A 19,479-nucleotide genomic window follows, 5' to 3' on the forward strand; every position below is an offset into this window, starting at 1 on the left:
CACCACTACCAGAAACAGCATACCTATGTCTACTCTTGCTTTTTGACACAAGAAACAAATTACAGAACTATGATTAATCGGCCAATATTCAACATTCTTTTGTTAAGGTCAGTTTCTCAGATACTATAAGCAACATAAAATGTATTTGGTTTATGAAATGATTGCAAGATGTGCATGTCTTTCTGGAAATTTTCATCTGACATTGACCTCATTTACATGGATCCATTGATAATGTAAAGTTCATGTGATATTTGAAATAAAACCTTCATATTACAGACTTAGAACAAGAATGCAATCATGATGAGTAAAGTCGGTAAGACATTTCAGCGTGTACACACTTGTTCAAAGTCTGTGTTGTTTCTACCTGCAACAGTCTTGTCCATATATCTTTGTCCTGAAACATTTTATTTTATTTTAAACTTTTGTATTTGGACAAGTTTGAGGGTTAGAAAATATATTTAAGGAATGACTGTAATATTTTTTCTGTCTATGAAGAAATAACATAAAAAATGTGGTGCACACTGAATAACGCGCGTAGCGGGTTATTTAACAGTGTGCACCACATTTTTTTATGTTATTTCGAATAGACAGAAAAAATATTACAGTTATTTCTTATAATTTAATTCTAAATTCCATTTTAAACCGTAGAAAACCATGAAAAAACGTTGATGACGTCACGGTCACATGACTAAATTATGTCTATGGGCTCATAACAAAATAACGTCAGCCAATCAGAAGACGTGTTACATCCAAAATTAAATTATTTTTATTTATTAATGTTTTATGGTTGGATAAGAGACAATTACCAGTCCAGTATTGAGTGGTAAAATTATCAAAATGTTTTATAGGAGTAACACAGGGTGTCATATGTGGAGCCGGATCTAGTGACAGTCTTTGAGATTGCCAGAACTTTTGGTGGAATTCAGCCACATTGCCTAACAAACATCACTTTAAGCAACAACAAAAACAAATAAAAATGGAATATCACACAATTTAAACTTCTTCATGCCTTAAGAAACAATGTACATAAACAAAACTTAAAAAACTGGGTACATGATACAACATTTAAAGTGGGGAGCAACATCCGAAACTGCAAAAATATACCCTAAACATATGCTTTGTCCATATCAAATCTGTATTTTTGCTAGCATGTTTCAACTTTGATAGTAGCCATACAATATTGAAAGGATTGAAGATACAAACTTTGTTTGTCATTTTTAAATGATAAAATTTATTTCATAGGTATATGAATTTCTATATACATATCAGATCATTTTAAAATTACATACATATATATGTAAAACATAAAAAAAGATGCTCCTTCAATCACATTTATCATAATTTTACCACTAAACTTTAAAAAGTCTATAAAAGTCTATCCTTAAGAGACATACATATCTTGCTTATTGTAGTCTCCCTGTTGTATTAGTTCTTCTAATTATGAACTACATTAGTATTTATTGATCAAATTTGAAGACAATTCATATTCATCCTTATTCTGGTTTGTCCAGAAGATAGTTTTTTCTAGTCCTATATCAATTTAAATATAAGAAAATTAAATCTCAAAGAGTTGCAAGGAACTATTTAATAAAACTCTCTTGCAGATAAAAGATTTGATGGATATTAACAAAACATAAAAAATGATTCATTTACACATTGGGAAATTATGGAACGTTTTTGTAAGCTGATTTAATAATTTAAGGAGGTAGACCTAGGTTAAGGGAAATAACTCTTAAAATCATCAGTACGTTTTGTGTCAGCCATTTTCATAAATATGTTCTAAGCTTCTTGGATACATAGATTATGTTTCAGGTAAATGCTTTAAATTCATTGAAGAATCTAGACTTTTACAAACACATAACTGATTTAAAGAGTTATCTCCCTGTACCAAGGTCTACCCCCTTAAAGTCAACATGAAGTGAGAAAAAAAATTGTGGTTATAAGAATTGTGTATAAGTATCTTAACGTTTGATGGAAGCAAACTTAAGTTCTTGGAACAGAAACCAATCTTTGGAACATATATACGGATAGACCAGGGTAACACTAAATGCCACCTCTGGTGATGGCAGATCATAAAATTTAGTCAAAACCAAAGATATAAATGTCAACCTATAGCATATACAATTTATTATAAAGTCAAATGTTTCAGACTATATTAACATCAGTTAGATGTATAACTTATAAATTACAATTCATATAACCCTAAAAACCTAAATTAAGGTGAAAGGCAATCTTGCCTTAGATCAGCATAGGATAAAAAGTTTGAATAAGTATACAAAAACACACAAAGTGAATCCAAAACTGATTTTGAAAATGAATGGGAATCATTCAGGAGTTTAAGTTTTACAATATATGCAAACATTGTCTGAATCTAAAAACTACAACATAAACAATAAAAGATCATACCATGTTAAAATGAATAAAAGGAGTTTTTTAATGTTGCCATATTCATCAAAATAACATGACCAAATCAAATTGTCATCATGCAGTTCAAGGAAAAACATAATGCAAACACTGACATATTATAATTCATGTAATTTGAACATAGAAGTTCATCAATGTTTTTTACTAAAATTAATGTTAAAAATAAAAGATATTGCTGGTCATTTTTTTAAATAAAACAATTATCTAATTAAATACAGTTTTCACTCAATTATATATTTGTTCTTTTTATAAACATAACATGAAGAAAAATTGTATTAAAACAATTTCTGACAACTTTAACTTAAGATGTAATGATCAATCTAACAGGATAACATTATTTCTGTTTTCTAATGTGTCACAAAAAGTTCTAGAGTTGTCTCCCATAGTCCATGTTTTGAAAAAATGTATATCACCCCAACAAACATGCTATTGAAATTAAAATTGTTCTAAACATCCCATTTTCTATACCTTTTAACCAACAGTCCTTGTGTGTGAATTCTATCATCTATGCTTGCCAACACAATATATGGTGAGAATTTACGTTAAACACTACACTAAAAAATATGACCCTTGTGACTTAAATGTAAAATAAAGTTTGAACCTGGGAACATTTCTTGATTTAAATCAGATCAGTGTGATCAAAGTTATATTGTTACATTCATATGCTACAATGATTAAAATAATAATAATGCCTCTCATCTAGTACATATCTGTAGCAAAATGTTTAGTTACTAGATACACAATCATGGCAATAAATAAAACTTCAATGCTGGTCTGCTGGTATCTTCAAATAAACACTGGCCTAAAAATACATGTCTCCTCGTATTCTTCTTGCCAGCCATACGTCCTTAACCTGAATTGTCACACGTTTAGCATGTATGGCACACATGTTTGCATCCTCAAACAAATGAACTATGAAAGCTTCAGCAGCCTGCAGAAAAACAACAACAAAAAGTTTGATATTCAACTGCAAAAACACATTTTTTGAAATTTTAACATTCTTGTTGTTGGATTGTTTCTTTTTTCATTGCCATTATAAAAATTTGTCAAGATATTGACTTCTCGTTTAATGGTGAAAATGAAATTATGATGTTTTCTTTTGAACCAAGGATAGTTGATTCATATCACTAACTCATAGAATTTCATCAAGCACTTACTGATTCTATTCATGACGTATTGATATACAAGGCAGCACTCGCACCCGCAAAGTGGAAAGGGATTAATATAAGTTGCAAAACTTGATTCCCAATCCAGTATAAATAAATATGTTTAAATAAAAAAAATAAAAATACAATATTCAATATTGATAACAGGATGGTTGATTGATTTTTAATAGGGATGGCAACGAGTACTCAGGTACCCAATCAGAAGGCAGAATACTCGAGTACAGTTTTAGTACTCAGATACTCGTTTGACTGTTATTCATCTTAAACTATTTCTCTTCACATTTCCTCTCACTTTTCCGTTGAAATATCTCCTTCGTAATACTAAATAAAATCAATTAACAACAAAAATATGTTTATCCTGAGGCTAATATTTGTTATAGTAGTACCAGCAACATCTTTTTCTTCCATGGGAATATTTTTCATATGCACAACTTGTAACAAAAAATAGAGAGTCCAACAGTTTTTTCGTCTGAAATTGCTTTAACAATAGCTAATTCATGGCGATCAGTTTTTTTTTTTAAAATGCCATTTGTGTATTAAAAACAATCAACCCTCCTTATAACAACATACAAATTGTCATTACACATAAGCTAAATTTATCTAACTTTTTTCTGAGATCTTTTATACTTGCATTTATAAACTTTTAAAATGGTGATTTTATATAATAATTATAATTTTTTTAATATTTAGTTTACATGTATTTGCATGGCAAAATAAACCAAAAGATTCAGCCTCCTGTTAGCATCTAGTTCTTGATCACCAGTTACATGTACATGTATTCGAATTTCATTCGAACTGAATGAATGGCATAAACAAGATAAAATACTTATATATACTAACCTCTTGCAAAGCACAAATTGCCATTGCATTCCATCTCAATGGTTCATGACTAATAGCCATGGCAATTTCTCTCACCTAAAGAAAACAGATATTAATTTTAAATCAAGGTATACAGAAGTTAAGAACGTTTTAACAAAATATTTATTTCTAATTTAATAAACATTTTCTCACTGTCAGATTTTTACTGTTTGCAAAAGTATAAATTACTCTGAATTATAGGGATTTTCTGGTAACTTAACGGAAAACCCTTGCCGTTTTTGGCACAACCTTTTTGATCTTTTGGTCCTCGATGCTGTTCAACTTTGTACTCGTTTCGGCTTTCAAACTTTTGTATCTGTGCGTCACACATAGGTCTTGTGTGGACAAAATACACTTCTGGCGTATTAAAATTTTGAACTTGTTGCCTTTTGTTGGCTGTTGTTCGTGTGATTCTTTGTCTATTGTGCTCTCCAATTTATTTATATTGTAGTCCTGTGTTGTCATTTTGATGTTATATTTCACATGGCCATAAAAGTGCGAGGTTTGGCATGCCACAAAACCAGGTTCAACCCACCATTTTTTCCTTTAAAAATGCCCTGTACCAAGTCAGGAATATGGTCATTGTTATATTATAGTTCGTTTCTGTGTGTATTACATTATAACGTTGTGTCGTTTGTTTTCTCTTATTTTTGAGTGTAAATTCACATTGCGATAAGACGTGTCACGGTACTTGTCTATCCCAAATTCATGTATTTGGTTTTGGTGTTATATATATATGTTATATTTGTTATTCTCGTGGGATTTTGTCTATATGTGTTACATTTTAGTGTTATGTCGTTGTTCTCCTCTTATATTTAATGCGTTTCCCTCAGTTTTAGTTTGTTATCCCGATTTTATTTTGTGTCCATGGATTTATGAGTTTTGAACAGCGGTATACTACTGTTGCCTTTATTCAGAACTATATTTGCATTGTCAGCCTGAAAGTGGAATTAGATTTCAGGCATGAGTTTAAAAAAAGATCAGACAACTCATTTGCATAGTTAAGATTAAATAGAGATACATGTATAGCGTACATGTATTGACATAGTTTATCAGCCAATGTGAGGGCTTTGTTCCAAAAAAAAAACACATGGTTCACAGGAAAGGCACATTGAAATTTTGTCATTGTTTGAGTATTTCTATACAGTGGCAGTGTAAGAGAAATTCTAAAACTGCCTCCAAACAATGTACATGTTACTTGATGTACATGTAGATGGCAGATACCTCAATTACTTTCCTTGGTACTTATATGTTTAAATCAAACAAACCTGGCATTTATAAAAAGCTGACTATATCATAAAATTTAAGATGTTTAACCTACAAAATGTATGGCGATATATACATGTACATACAGTCTGCACGGTTAGCCACTAGTCCGATGCCCCAGACTAGTAAAATTTCATTCGAACTAGTGAGTTTTTGCAAAATTTTGTTTGGACCAATAAGAAAAATGTCAGAATATTGGTCTTCGGACTAGTAGTTGAAAAAGTTTTTGGTGCAGACTGACATATACAACAGTCAGGGGTACAATTTTATTACCTGTATAATAAAAATTATGTTATATATTTGTAGATAAAAAAGTAAATTTTAAACTTTAATGTTTCTCTAATTCCCTTTTACACTACTTAAAAAAAAAACTAAATATATATGTAAAAGAAATTTTATTTTTACAGCACTTGAAATTCTCAATTCAAAACATTCCTAAAACACTTTTCTCAGTGTTAGAACATTTTTTTTAAATCAGAGTTACTATAAAGCACTATAAATGTTATTAAAGTGAATGTGCAAGGCAAACAGTTTGTAAATAGGCATGGTCCATAATGTTGTATTTTCAAGAATATTTAAGACAGACAAGCAAACAGTATATATATGGTCAAGTAAAATCCAAAAAAAAGAATAAAAATATTTCATTACTTTTAAGATAAAACTAGAGGCTCTAAAGAGCCTGTGTCGCTCACCTTGGTCTATGTGCACATTAAACAAAGGACACAAATGGATTCATGACAAAATTGTATTTTGGTGATGGTGATGTGTTTGAAGTTCTTACTTTACTGAACGATTTTGCTTCTTACAATTATATCTATAATGAACTTTGCCCATTAGTAACAGAGAACTATATTTGGTAAAAATTTACATATATTTACCAAATTAATGAAAATTGTTAAAAATTGACTATAAAGGGCAATAACTCCTTAAGGGGTCAATTGACCATTTAGGTCATGTTGACTTATTTGTAGATCTTACTTTGCTGAACATTATTGCTGTTTACAGTTTATCGCTATCTATAATAGTATTCAAGATAACCAAAAACGGCAAAATTTCTTTAAAAATTACCAATTGGAGGGCAGCAACCCAACAACCAGTTGTCCAATTCATCTGAAAAATTCAGGGCAGATAGATATTGACTTGATTAACAATTTAACTTCTTGTCAGATTTGCTCTAGATGCTTTGAATTCATAGTTATAAGCCAAAAACTGCATTTTACCCCTATGTTCTATTTTTAGTCGTGGCGGCCATCTTGGTTGAATGGCCAGGTCATCGGACACATTTTTCAAACTAGATACCCCAAAGATGATTGTGGCCTAGTAGTTTCAGTGGAGATTTTGTAAAAGATTACTTAGATTTATGAAAAATGGTTAAAGATTGACTATAAAGGGCAATAACTCCTAAAGGGGTCAACTGACCATTTTGGTCATGTTGACTTATTTGTAGATCTTACTTTGCTGAACATTATTGCTGTTTACAATTTATCTCTATCTATAATAATATTCAAGATAATAACCAAAAACAGCAAAATTTCCTCAAAATTACCAATTCAGGGGCAGCAACTCAACAACCGATTGACCGATTCATCTGAAAATTTCAGGGCAGATAGATCTTGACCTGATAAATATTTTTATCCCATGTCAGATTTCCTCAAAATGCTTTGGTTTTTGAGTTATAAGCCAAAAACTGCATTTTACCCCTATGTTCTATTTTTAGCGGTGGCAGCCATCTTGGTTGGTTGACCAGGTCACGCCACACATTTTTTAAACTAGATACCCCAAAGATGATTGTGGCCAAGTTTGGATTAATTTGGCCCAATAGTTTCAGAGGAGAAGATTTTTGTAAAAGATTACTTTAATTTATGAAAAATGGTTAAAATTGACTATAAAGGGCAATAACTCCTAAACGGGTCAACTGACCATTTTGGTCATGTTGACTTATTTGTAGATCTTACTTTGCTGAACATTATTGCTGTTTACAGTTTATCTCTATCTATAATAATATTCAAGATAATAACCAAAAACAGCAAAATTTCCTCAAAATTACCAATTCAGGGGCAGCAACCCAACAACCGATTGACTGATTCATTTGAAAATTTCAGGGCAGATAGATCTTGACCTGATAAACATTTTTATCCCGTCAGATTTCCTCAAAATGCTTTGGTTTTTGAGTTATAAGCCAAAAACTGCATTTTACCCCTTTGTTCTATTTTTAGCCGTGGCGGCCATCTTGGTTGGTTGACCAGGTCACGCCACACATTTTTTAAACTAGATACCCCAAAGATGATTGTGGCCAAGTTTGGATTAATTTGGCCCAGTAGTTTCAGAGGAGAAGATTTTTGTAAAAGATTACTTTAATTAACGAAAAATGGTTAAAAATTGACTATAAAGGGCAATAACTCCTAAACGGGTCAACTGACCATTTTGGTCATGTTGACTTATTTGTAGATCTTACTTTGCTGAACATTATTGCTGTTTACAGTTATCTCTATCTATAATAATATTCAAGATAATAACCAAAAACAGCAAAATTTCCTCAAAATTACCAATTCAGGGGCAGCAACCCAACAACCGATTGACCGATTCATCTGAAAATTTCAGGGCAGATAGATCTTGACCTGATAAACATTTTTACCCCATGTCAGATTTGCTCTAAATGCTTTGGTTTTTAAGTTATAAGCCAAAAACTGCATTTTACCCCTATGTTCTATTTTTAGCCGTGGCGGCCATCTTGGTTGGTTGACCGGGTCACCCCACACATTTTTTAAACTAGATACCCCAATGATGATTGTGGCCAAGTTTGGTTTGATATGGCCCAGTAGTTTCAGAGGAGAAGATTTTTGTAAAAGTTAACGACGACGGACGACGACGGACGACGACGGACGACGGACGACGGACGCCGGACGCCAAGTGATGAGAAAAGCTCACTTGGCCCTTCGGGCCAGGTGAGCTAAAAAAGGATATCAAAGGGAGATAATTTTACCTTCAAAATTAGTTACCTTTAACCAGTGCTTGTACCCATGACTGTACTTTTTTTAGAAATTGGACAGTATTTTACATATTCACAATGTATAAGTTTTCAAAAATCAAATCTTTATCGGGAACAAAATGATAATTGCATTTAAAAAGAAAAAGAAAAGAAAGTTTTTAAAAAGATGATGCTTGTGAGAAATATGAGATGAAAGTAGCCCTTCACTTATCATGCTTGTATATCACAGTGTAGAATGAAAAGACTTATAAGGTGTTTTTTTTTTAGGTTCCCACACTAATCAAGTTTGGCAACAGACTTATTGGGTTTAGATTCAAGACAGCATGACACACAATGAGCCGCATAGACGATAAGAAGTCATAAGTGTTTGTGTTTAAATGATTACTGAAGGCACCAATGATCTAAGTTTGCTAAATTCATTCTTTATTTTGTTTTGGTACCACTAAAGGCTTTTTCAAACAGCTTCACACTAAACAGGACTACCGGCCTTACACAGTAACCAAGGGTGTAGTTTCTGCTCAAATACAGTGTGTATAATTTTTGGGGGGTTTTGTACATTTGTATACACATAAGTGGTTTCAATATCTATTTTGTAGGAAATAAAGGAGGAAAAAGTCCACAATCTTATATCATCATCACTTTTCCATCTCATATTTTTCACCAGCATCATATTTAAAAATTTTCTTTTTAATTTTTTCAATGTCAGTACATCATGTACCAATTTATACCAATTCTACACTGTGTACACACTTGCATGAAATTACAGTATTGTCACGTTTTACTGTTTGTAGTATCTTATTAAATGTTTCACATACAAATTGAAATTCAGTAATATTATGATTATAGAAAAAAAAGAGTGCAATTTCACTCTAAAGAGAGTATCTTGAATTGAGATACACAAAGTTTCCAAATTTTGTAATCGGACACTCGTAAAGTAATTACCACTCTTGAAAAAGGTAGTTTTCTTATAAGAAGATTAGTTGTCTTTTGGTACTGTCGAATCTCCATTAAGGCCCTAGTTCCAGCTCTGAATCTTTTTTTCTTCCGTAAACTCCCATCTAAGTTGACGCTGTCTATAATAGATTAAGAATTAAATCAATGTTTTACAAGACTTTTTCTCTGAAACTTATATTCTGTTGTGCCAATTTGTTGCCAATTTTTGTCTTTCCTTAGATTTAATTCATTTAAAGATTGTTTACTGTGCTTTATATTTTCTCTTTTGTAGATAATGGTACATTTTAAATAATTATAACAAGCTGACAATGTCTTCCATCCTTGTTTCCAGTTATAATTATAAGAAAATTGTAGTTTGTTCAAATAATAAATTTGTTAAATACATTATATGAGAAAATATACATGTATCATACAATATAAAGATCAAATATCAAATCTGCTATTTTTCATTTTTACAAAAAAATGGTGAAACTATTCAAAGAAGTACATGAACGTATGTTTTTGTCAAGTCTGTGACTTTTGCAGAAAGCTGGACATAAGGATGGTAATCCACCTATTGGCATGATTGGCAGTATTGCTTATACTGGTTGGGGACAACCCGCCAAATGGGGAACTATTCCCCAAATTTATGAGTAACAATCCCTCACTTGAGTAATCATTTCATAGTGCTAAAAACTAAATTGTCTAAAAATGGGTCTTTTTAGGTAAAATGGCACAAATTTACAGAAAATGGAACAACTATAATTGTATTATGGGTTTTAAAAAAAAAAATAGTAGCCTTGAAAATAGTCAAGTTTTCTAATTTTTCATAGGCTTGTATCTTATCAGTAAATCAAGATATGGACAATGATGGATAATCATCTTTTGGAAAATTTGCTGCAATTTTCATGAATATGTGCAATTTTATGAAAAAAGACTCAGTTAAGAAAATTAGTTTTTTTAGCACTACTAAATGATTACTCAAATGAAGGATTGTTACTCATTTGGGAAACAGTTCCCCTTTTGGTGGGTTGTCCCCAACCTGTTATAGTTTCTGAGATACTTAGCCACGAAACTTAACCTTGTATCATTCAAGATTTTTAAAAAATAGTTATCTAAACATGCTAAAGAATTGATCCTACTTATATGCCATACACAGGCTTCACTTGCTTTTTGAGAAAAAGGCACAGGCACTTGTTTTATATCCATGGCAGGAACTAGAGATCTTGCCATGAATAGACCACTTTCGAGTTCATCCGTCACCGGAGAAAACTTGTCAATTATATGCGTCTTTGTGACGTCATTTACCAGATAGAGGGGCTCGCCTGTATCCCTGCACTATAAACGTTCATCAAGCGTCTAAGTGATCGTCATTGTGCAGTGTAAACTAGAAAAAATATTTGTTCCGCAGGTAACTAATCACAATTCCCTAACGACAGCAGTGCAGATTGTCAATTATGAGAGTTTGATTTGCCGAATTATTCGTGCAATATAACTTTATAGTTTTTCAACCACTCGCTCAACATTGAAACGAAAGTCATGACGCACCTAAACGCAAGAGTGACGTTCACTAAAACCAAAGTTTTTGACGGAAATGCATCGAACTCGAAAGTTGTCTATTGAGAGAACAAGGTACTTTGGGAAAAAGCATAATATGATGCAGGTGTAGCATGCGTATGAGGATAAACAGATTCTTTAGAGTCGAGAAAGTCTACATAATGACTGTGGCTGTCATAAATCAAAAAATTATAAATTCATATATTTTGATTTTTGTCTTTAAAACCTTTTGGTGGAATATTTCGGGAACTGTTTCCAGCATTTCTTTGTGGTGCTACCGATTTTCTACCAGCACTGCTATGTCGTGTCATTCTTTCATTAAATCATTTCATGAAGAACTGTCAATATAAAATATTTGTTTTCATCTTTTAAATTTCCTGGCATTTTAAAAAATCATGCGCATAGATACCGGAAGTATATTACTTATGACGGAAAGGAAATGATTATTTTCAGGGGTTACACTAATGACTGGACCGAATGACAGGACCGAATGACAGGACCAAATGAAAAATGCTAATAACTTTTTCATTTCTCAAAGGATTGATCTCAAATTATAAATATAATAAGATTTCTTCATTTGAGAAATAGATTTAAGAAAAAAAATTAAAAGTTTTGAATGAAACTTTAGAAAACGTGACATGAACAAATCTGATAATGACAGGACCAACATCGAGAATGACAGGACCAAATAAAAATGCTAATAACTTTTTTATTTTTCAAAGGAATTATTTCAGATTTGAAATATAAAATGGTATGTCATATTTCAAAACGAAAATGTTATAAAAAATATAGATTTATTTTCAAAAACTTTCGAAAACGTGACATGACCATCGCTGACCGACGGGTACATGTTGAGCATTTGTTAGGAGTTAACTCGACAGTCCCCTGTTGTGTACACTTATTGCTACACTAACATAAGGGATAAGCTTAAGACGGATTGGTAGTCCAGTTTAAGTGGGTCTTTACTTCTATCTTTAAAAAAATCCGCTCATTATTCTTTACATGGATCAGTTTAAAAATACTGACCGGCCTTCTCTAAGTACTTGCATGATGAATTGATAATTTATATCCGCTGTATTCTGGACATTGTTCTTTTTCTGTAAGGGACGACTTCAAATAAACTCATCATAGGTACCAGGACTAAATTTAGTATATACACCAGACGCGAGTTTCGTCTACAAACTGAGACTCATCTGTGACGCTCGAATCCAAAAAAGCCAAGTTAAAAAGGCCAAATAAAGTACGAAGTTGAAGAGCATTGAGAACCAAAATTCCTAAAAGTTTTGCCAAATACAGCTAAGGTAATCTATGCCTATGGTAGAAAAGCTTTAGTATTTCAAAAAATTCAAAAAATTGTAAACAGTAAATTTATAAATATAACCATATCAATGACAATTCATGTCAGCACAAAAAGTGCTGACTACTGGGCTTGTGATACCCTCGGGGAAATAAATCTCCACCAGCAGTGGCATCGACCGAGTGGTTGTAAATAAACTCATCATAGATACTCGCGTATATACAAAAGTTCAATGAAGGATAAAAAGACTTAATATACATAGTTTTTTTCACTGACCGACCCCACCCTCCTATTTAACTTAATTTGGGAAAAATTGATTGACCAACTGGCCATGATATGGATATATGTAAAAATCATGTCGGATAAACAAAGCTTTCAGAAGTTTAAACCCCTCCCCAACCCTAAACTATTTGATTTAAGTTTTTTAAATCCTATATTGATCGTTTGATGGCGATCGTCCTTAATGAGTATATTTTTTTTTTCAATTTCCTTAATTTTTGCAGTTATTCTTTGTATTTTAGCACCCATAATCATCTTTTTTTTTCTTTTTCTTAAGAAAACCAACTAAATCCAGTTTTTAAATCAACTATCTATATAAAAAAGTTCTCAGGTCTACACCAAACAGTCCGGTGTCGGAATTCAGTTGGCCCATAAACAACAAAATGTGTTCTCGTTCAATGAAATGGACGTCATATTCAAATTAAAAAAAAATATAAATTATCTAAAATTGTAAAAGATACAAGACTAACAAAGCCCAGATCATGTCGATTGCAAACTTTAAGTAGTCCTTACAAAGTTAGACAGACTACCAGTACCATGATATGCTGTGAATACCGATGTATAAAGACTAGTTATTTATGAGTTTTGTTTTGGTTTGGAGAGTCACTATGGAGGCTGCTCTATATCATTTGGGAAATCCTCAGCTGTCTCCCTGAAGTCTTTTTCAATTAATTACATTTTCTCTCGCATTGTCTACGTTCCCATGTGACAAGGTGATAAACGATTCTTATATTCTTATTCTAAGACTTATTTTGATATACATTTTCGGTATAATACGAAAGATGCGAAAAATACCGCCAACGGGACATTCAAACTCATCATTAAAAATAAACGGGAAAAACATGACAAAACAGAAAAAGACGAACAACAGTACACAAAACGCATCATAGAAAACAAAAGACTGAGGAACACGAACACGAACACAACAAAAAACCTTGAGTGATTCCAGGTTCTCTAGTAGGGTAAGCCGATCTTGCTTCACATGTGACATCTGCAAGTTATGTTGTTCATATAAGTATAATTCGGTAATAAGTGTAACTCTGAAAGTGCACATTCGGGAAGGGGTGGGGGGGGGGGGGGGGGGGGGGAATGGAAAAACTTGGAACTCTTGGTTTAATAGCTTCCTTATGAGCAGCAAACCTCTATCGAGGAAATAATGATAGGAAATACAAGCCCTGAAATTACGTATCAACATTAAGGTTTGGTTGTTGTAGTTTAATCGCTGATCGCGAAAAGAACCCTAAAATGAAATGTCACACAACAAGAAAATTTGCATTACATAGAGTTACTATAAACCATTTAAGCGACAGGCATCAAACTCTTTGAATTGTGACCTGTTTAGAGAAAAAGACAAGAAGGAATCTTGAACAGCGTTTACATGAATTCTAGTGTACAAACTTATTTTTTAGAAGAGTTTGATGCAACTTGTAATGGTAGTTTTACATTCCTTATAAAAATATGAAGTTGTAGTAAGATTGCCAATGAAACGTCTTTCCACAAGAGACCAAATGACGTAGAATTTAGCAACTATAGGCTCCCGTACGGCCTTCAACTTTAAGCAAAACTTATTCAGCATGGGAAGCAATAAGCTGTCTGGTATTTTGAATGTATATGTATTCTGTTTGATTCAACTGGGATTTTAAACAGGTTTAATCCACCATTTTCTACATAACATGCATAAGGAAATACCTTTACCAAGTCTGTAATAGGACATTTGTTTTCAAGTCATTTGATGTGTTTAACTTTTGATTTTGCCATTTGATGAGAGACTTTGCGTTTAAAAATGACTTTGAGAACATCAAAGGTCAGTATTTTTGTTATTATACTTTTTAATTTAGAAACAAATTATCTTTAATTTAGGAATGTGTCAATGAGATCAATAAGTCAACATTCGTCGATTTTCAACAATAGACGGGTGTCTATATGTTTATTTTACTGTTTTTGTTTGTTTTTCGTTTTTCTGTGCTTTACCATGGTGATAATAAGTATGGGGTCTTATAGTCATTTATCGGCAAATATTTTATCATATGACCACATCCTTTGCCTCATATTGATGATCGTAGCATTTGATTAAAGTATGAAATTGTTTATACTTTTTCTCTCATTTATTGAACAATAGTTAACCTAATGATTTTTCAATCGTGTGAAACCTTGCCGCGAAGCATAATCAGAACACTATCATGGTTAAGTATTATGTTATATTGTATTCGTTTTAGGAACTGAGGTGATAATTTATCAGACTCTGTAGCTCTGTTTAGGTATTTTTGCATTTATTTGTACTGTATCCCCGTCATATGTAATGTTGTCAGTTTAGCGGTATCTTTAACATTGCCATAAAGCGCGGAGGTTTGGCTAGCCTGTACAGAGTCAGAAATATGGCAGTTGTTATACAAGAGTTCGTTTCTGTGTATGTTGTATTGTTGTTTGTTTTTTGTTACACTTCAGTGTTCTGTTGATTTGTTGTTTTCCTCTTATACATTTGTAGTTGATGTGTTTCCCTTGGTTTTAGTATGTAACTCGGATTTGTTTTCTCTTAATCGATTTATGACTTTTGAACAGCGGTATACTACTTTTGCATTTATTTGTACGGGTAAATATTCTGCAGCAACTTTGATCATCACTCCTTTTGAAGACTCGTAAAGTTTGGAGCCTTTGAGGTTTACTCCTACTAAAGTCGTACACAGTTTTATTAGTCTTGAATGTTTTTATAAATATAGAATAACCATACATTGTCTCGAAATATCAATATTATTTGTACAAGGCTTAGAAACAGATAGAAAGTGAGGCTGTGCCGAGCATTTCTACCTGTTTCGAGCCGAGTACAAATAACAGATTGATATTTCGAGACAATGTATGGTTATTCTTTATATACTGCAACTCTTATAACTGTTCAAAATGAAGTATTTAGGGTAAAAATCGTCATTCTTTAATTGTGAGCGGACAACGTAAAACTGCCGCGAACCTGTATGTTTTATTGACGTCATAAATAAAAGTCTACGGAAACACATTGTCAACGTCATAAACAAGGTGATATACGGTCAGTGACTGTATATCACATATGAATATACGGTCAATGCAATTTGACTGCTCAAATAGCACAGCTGCAGTATATTTTTAGTTCATAGATTGTTGTTTTGGAGTTTACTGTGACGTCCATTTTTACTAATCAAGTACACATATTTATTTAGGTGCCAGCTGAGGCCCATTTTCTCGCTGCGTTAAAGACCCATCGGTGGCCTTCGGCTGTTATCAGGCTCTTTTTTGGTCGGATTGTTTGTTGTCTCTTTGACATATTCCCCATTTCCATTCTCAATTTTAGAACAGCAGAATTATTGACTTATTCAGAGACAAGAAAAGAATGAATCTTAAACAGCGTCTAAATCGATTATGATGCAAATACAATCCTTCGGAAAATAAGGCGATGTGCTATGACTGACATTGAAACAATTTTCTACAAGGGAACAGTGAACAATATTGCCTACAACTATTACACGGTGGATAGATTTTTAATTTACCTCCTTAAAAACTAGATGATTTTTTTCTTTGACTTCTTATTCATGTTACTGCAATGAATTTGGAGAATTGAAGTTTCATTGGTAGTAAATAATAAAAACCCATCTTCTTATTAATTTTTATTTTGGTATGTTGTCGCCGTGCTTTGCAAATACCTTAAGATCTAAAATTTAATTCATTATCACATATTTATTGTGTTATAACCAAATATACATTAGTTTTAAGGAATTGAATTTGCTATATTGAACTATCTACATCGAAAACCTTACAAACCTGACAGAAATCATTGCTGTTAATGTTTCTGTTATTGATTTCAGTCAGGAATATGACAGTTGTTTTACATTTGTTTGAAATTTTTGAGCTTTTGATATTACCATTTGATAAGGGACTTTCCGTTCAAAAATTTTCTTGGAGATTTTGTTATTTAACCCTTTTTTTCTACATACTGTATAATGTTATGGTTGATATCAGCACACTTCAAGTACATTTACCAGTCTATTGTTTCTTTAGTTATTCTACCAAAATTCGGGAGGTAACAATCAAGAAGAGACAACTTATACATGTAATTGATTATAAACGTTTTATATCTTAAAATATATAATAATAAAAAGTTTTTCTCATTACAATAAGTAAATGCATAAGCAAACAGTCAAATTTATTTACAAATCATGTTATTTTTCTCATTCCTGGATTTTCAAAACATTCTTTAGCCGATTTCAACATTCGATCTTGATCCACAAGCTATTCAATGGATGGAGTGTCTATAAATTACCTCTCAATTCGTGGGGACATAAGTTTCTCTGCCATATCATAGAGTTCACCTACAGTCTGAAAAATGATATATATTGTTTTAGATAAATGCAGTCTTTGCTGACGATAATATCACCCCAGTAGTTAGCACTTGCTGTCATGAATTATCATTGATATAGTCATATTTATAAATTAACTGTTTACAAAACTCAAGTTTTGAATGTTTGAAATACTAAGGATTTTCTACCTCAGGAACATATTTCCTTAGCTGTATTTTGGCAAACTTTCAGGAATTGTGGTCCTCAATGCTCTTCAACTTCGTACTTTGTTTGGCCTTTTTAACTTTTTTGAATTCGAGCGTCACTGATGAGTCTTTTGTAGACGAAACGCGCGTCTGAAGTAAATACAAATATTAATCCTGGTATCTATGATGAGTTTATTTATATATATACTTGATTTATATGTACATTAAGTTCTATCATACATTGTAAATATACATTTCTGATAAAATGCTAAGAAGCTTTAGCGTATAATTACGAATGAGTCACGCTCCAACATACAGGAGAAGAACTCCTAGTGATTTGCCTTTTTTCCGTTTGCTTGAATGTATGACTTTTATCTGTTTTCATTTTAAAAAAAAAGATATTATATGAAAAACCCCTTGAAACTAATAGTGTGATATTTTTACAAGGAATTTATATAATTAATCAAGCAATTTAAATATTTCATATTTTCCATTATAGTATTCTTCCAAGGTTTTAGAAAAAGCCTGTGTTCATCCAAAATTTAAGAGGATATCGACTAAAAAATGAACAAACTATCACGGCTACAAGAAATTCTAACGGATATTATTATCAGTCTTTTCTCTTAAAATAGTTTTTTATTTAAAATTTCCCCGATTGTCAACCTCAGTTAAGGTTTATTTTATAAATTCAAAGCTTCATAAAAACTGCAAGATTATATTGCTATTCCTACTACCAATATTATTATTTCATATTTTTAAAAGTAACTCACCATAAAAACTTTATCCTCGTTTCAAAATCTAATCGAATGTTCACATAAATTATAACGAACCAGGTATCTTAATTAACGAATTATCTTGTTAACCAGAATAACTTTGGAGTATTTTTATAACTCATTCCCCCTAAAAAAATACACTAAAAAGATAAAACATGCATCTTTGAAAATAGTAAAATTCTTTCTGAGTCCGGCCTAATCTCATATCAAAATATTAATGAGATGAGTGAAGCTATTGTGTAGTATCTGCAGTATCGCACAAAATGCAAGAAGCAAGAATCCAAAACTAAATATTCAAAATATTGGAGATTACATTTAATGATTAGAATATTGACATCTTATACAGACAAATATTTTAAGATTCATGCATAAGACTTTGGTTTTCAAATTCGTGGGGACAAAGACGTGACTTTATCATACCTTCTCCTTTCATTCAAATTTTTTAAGAATACACATATTGATTACAAAACTATCCACTAGAGGCGCGAGGATGAAGGCAACTATATTTCACAGTGTGCCTTTCAACAACGAGCGAAAATGAAGGGTATAGAAAGCTACCGTTTATCTTATTACTAAAAAAGACTTATAAAAGGCTCCATAATAAGGCTCCTGATATTCAAATCCAGAAACTTTTAATAATTGCTAGCATTTGACATTGATTGGTCTGGAACCGATACAAGGGCGGAAATCGGATGCAACATGTAATAGAAGAAAAAAATTAACGACTAGATTCACCGTAAAGAAAGGAAAAAAAAAAAACGAATAAACATCTGCAATAACATATTTTAGTTGTTTGCGAAAAAAAATTAATTAAATTCGTGTGAAATTGTTATTGAAGGGGCATCACGTTTTTAAATTTTTCAATATTTTTAAACAAGGTCAATATGTAATTATTTTATCTAAAAGAAACTCGTAAAGTTAACACATATGAAAATGACATTAACATTTCAGCTGGAATATAATAATATTGACAGTTTACTATTCACAGATTTAAGTAAATGGGTTATTAAAGAGCAATTTAACCATCAATGTAGGCGAGATGCCATATGCTATGTCAAAATAATTCATTTAAACTCTTATATTTGATCATATTTTTTTTATTAAGGGCAAACAACACCTTCATGTGTAATAATACAATCCAATATAAGGTGTAAAATAGAGATGCTTTGAGTGCATTATTGAAACAAAACAAAATTCCGTTATAAAAAATAAAACAGCAGACATTTTCGAAAACATGATCAAAATGAACCTAATCACTCTGAAGTTATATGAAGCTTTTGTCATGTTTATTTACAACACCATTATAAAAACGGACAATCGTAGTCAAACCAAAAGTTCGTTAGGAAGTATTGACTTTCAACCTGTACATATAGATAAAAGGACATAAAATACTACTATTCATACATTATCTTAGTCTCCAAGAAAATCTT

At 31.8% G+C, this 19,479-nt stretch overlaps 2 protein-coding genes across 5 annotated transcripts in view; both read right to left on the reverse strand.

Moving 5' to 3' along the window:
* Window positions 1-750: 750 nt before the first annotated feature.
* Window positions 751-11,614, reverse strand: LOC143063738 (uncharacterized). Its single transcript, XM_076236090.1, has 4 exons — window positions 11,420-11,614; window positions 9,646-9,776; window positions 4,431-4,505; window positions 751-3,355 (listed from the first exon to the last, which is right to left on the reverse strand). Exons 1-4 carry the CDS (start codon window positions 11,502-11,504, stop codon window positions 3,227-3,229), a joined length of 420 nt encoding a protein of 139 aa, XP_076092205.1. The 5' UTR covers window positions 11,505-11,614; the 3' UTR covers window positions 751-3,226.
* A 5,231-nt stretch (window positions 11,615-16,845) lies between these two features.
* LOC143063739 (uncharacterized) overlaps window positions 16,846-19,479 on the reverse strand; it is a 29,118-nt gene continuing 26,484 nt past the window's right edge. For all 4 annotated transcript variants that reach the window (XM_076236092.1, XM_076236093.1, XM_076236094.1 and 1 more), the window contains one exon: window positions 16,846-17,110. In XM_076236092.1, the coding sequence (XP_076092207.1) occupies window positions 17,051-17,110 (60 nt within the window). In that variant the 3' untranslated portion in view covers window positions 16,846-17,050. The remainder of the gene's footprint in view (window positions 17,111-19,479) is intronic.

This window comes from Mytilus galloprovincialis, chromosome 2 (assembly GCF_965363235.1).
Source record: "Mytilus galloprovincialis chromosome 2, xbMytGall1.hap1.1, whole genome shotgun sequence".
Taxonomy (NCBI): Eukaryota; Metazoa; Mollusca; class Bivalvia; order Mytilida; family Mytilidae; genus Mytilus; species Mytilus galloprovincialis.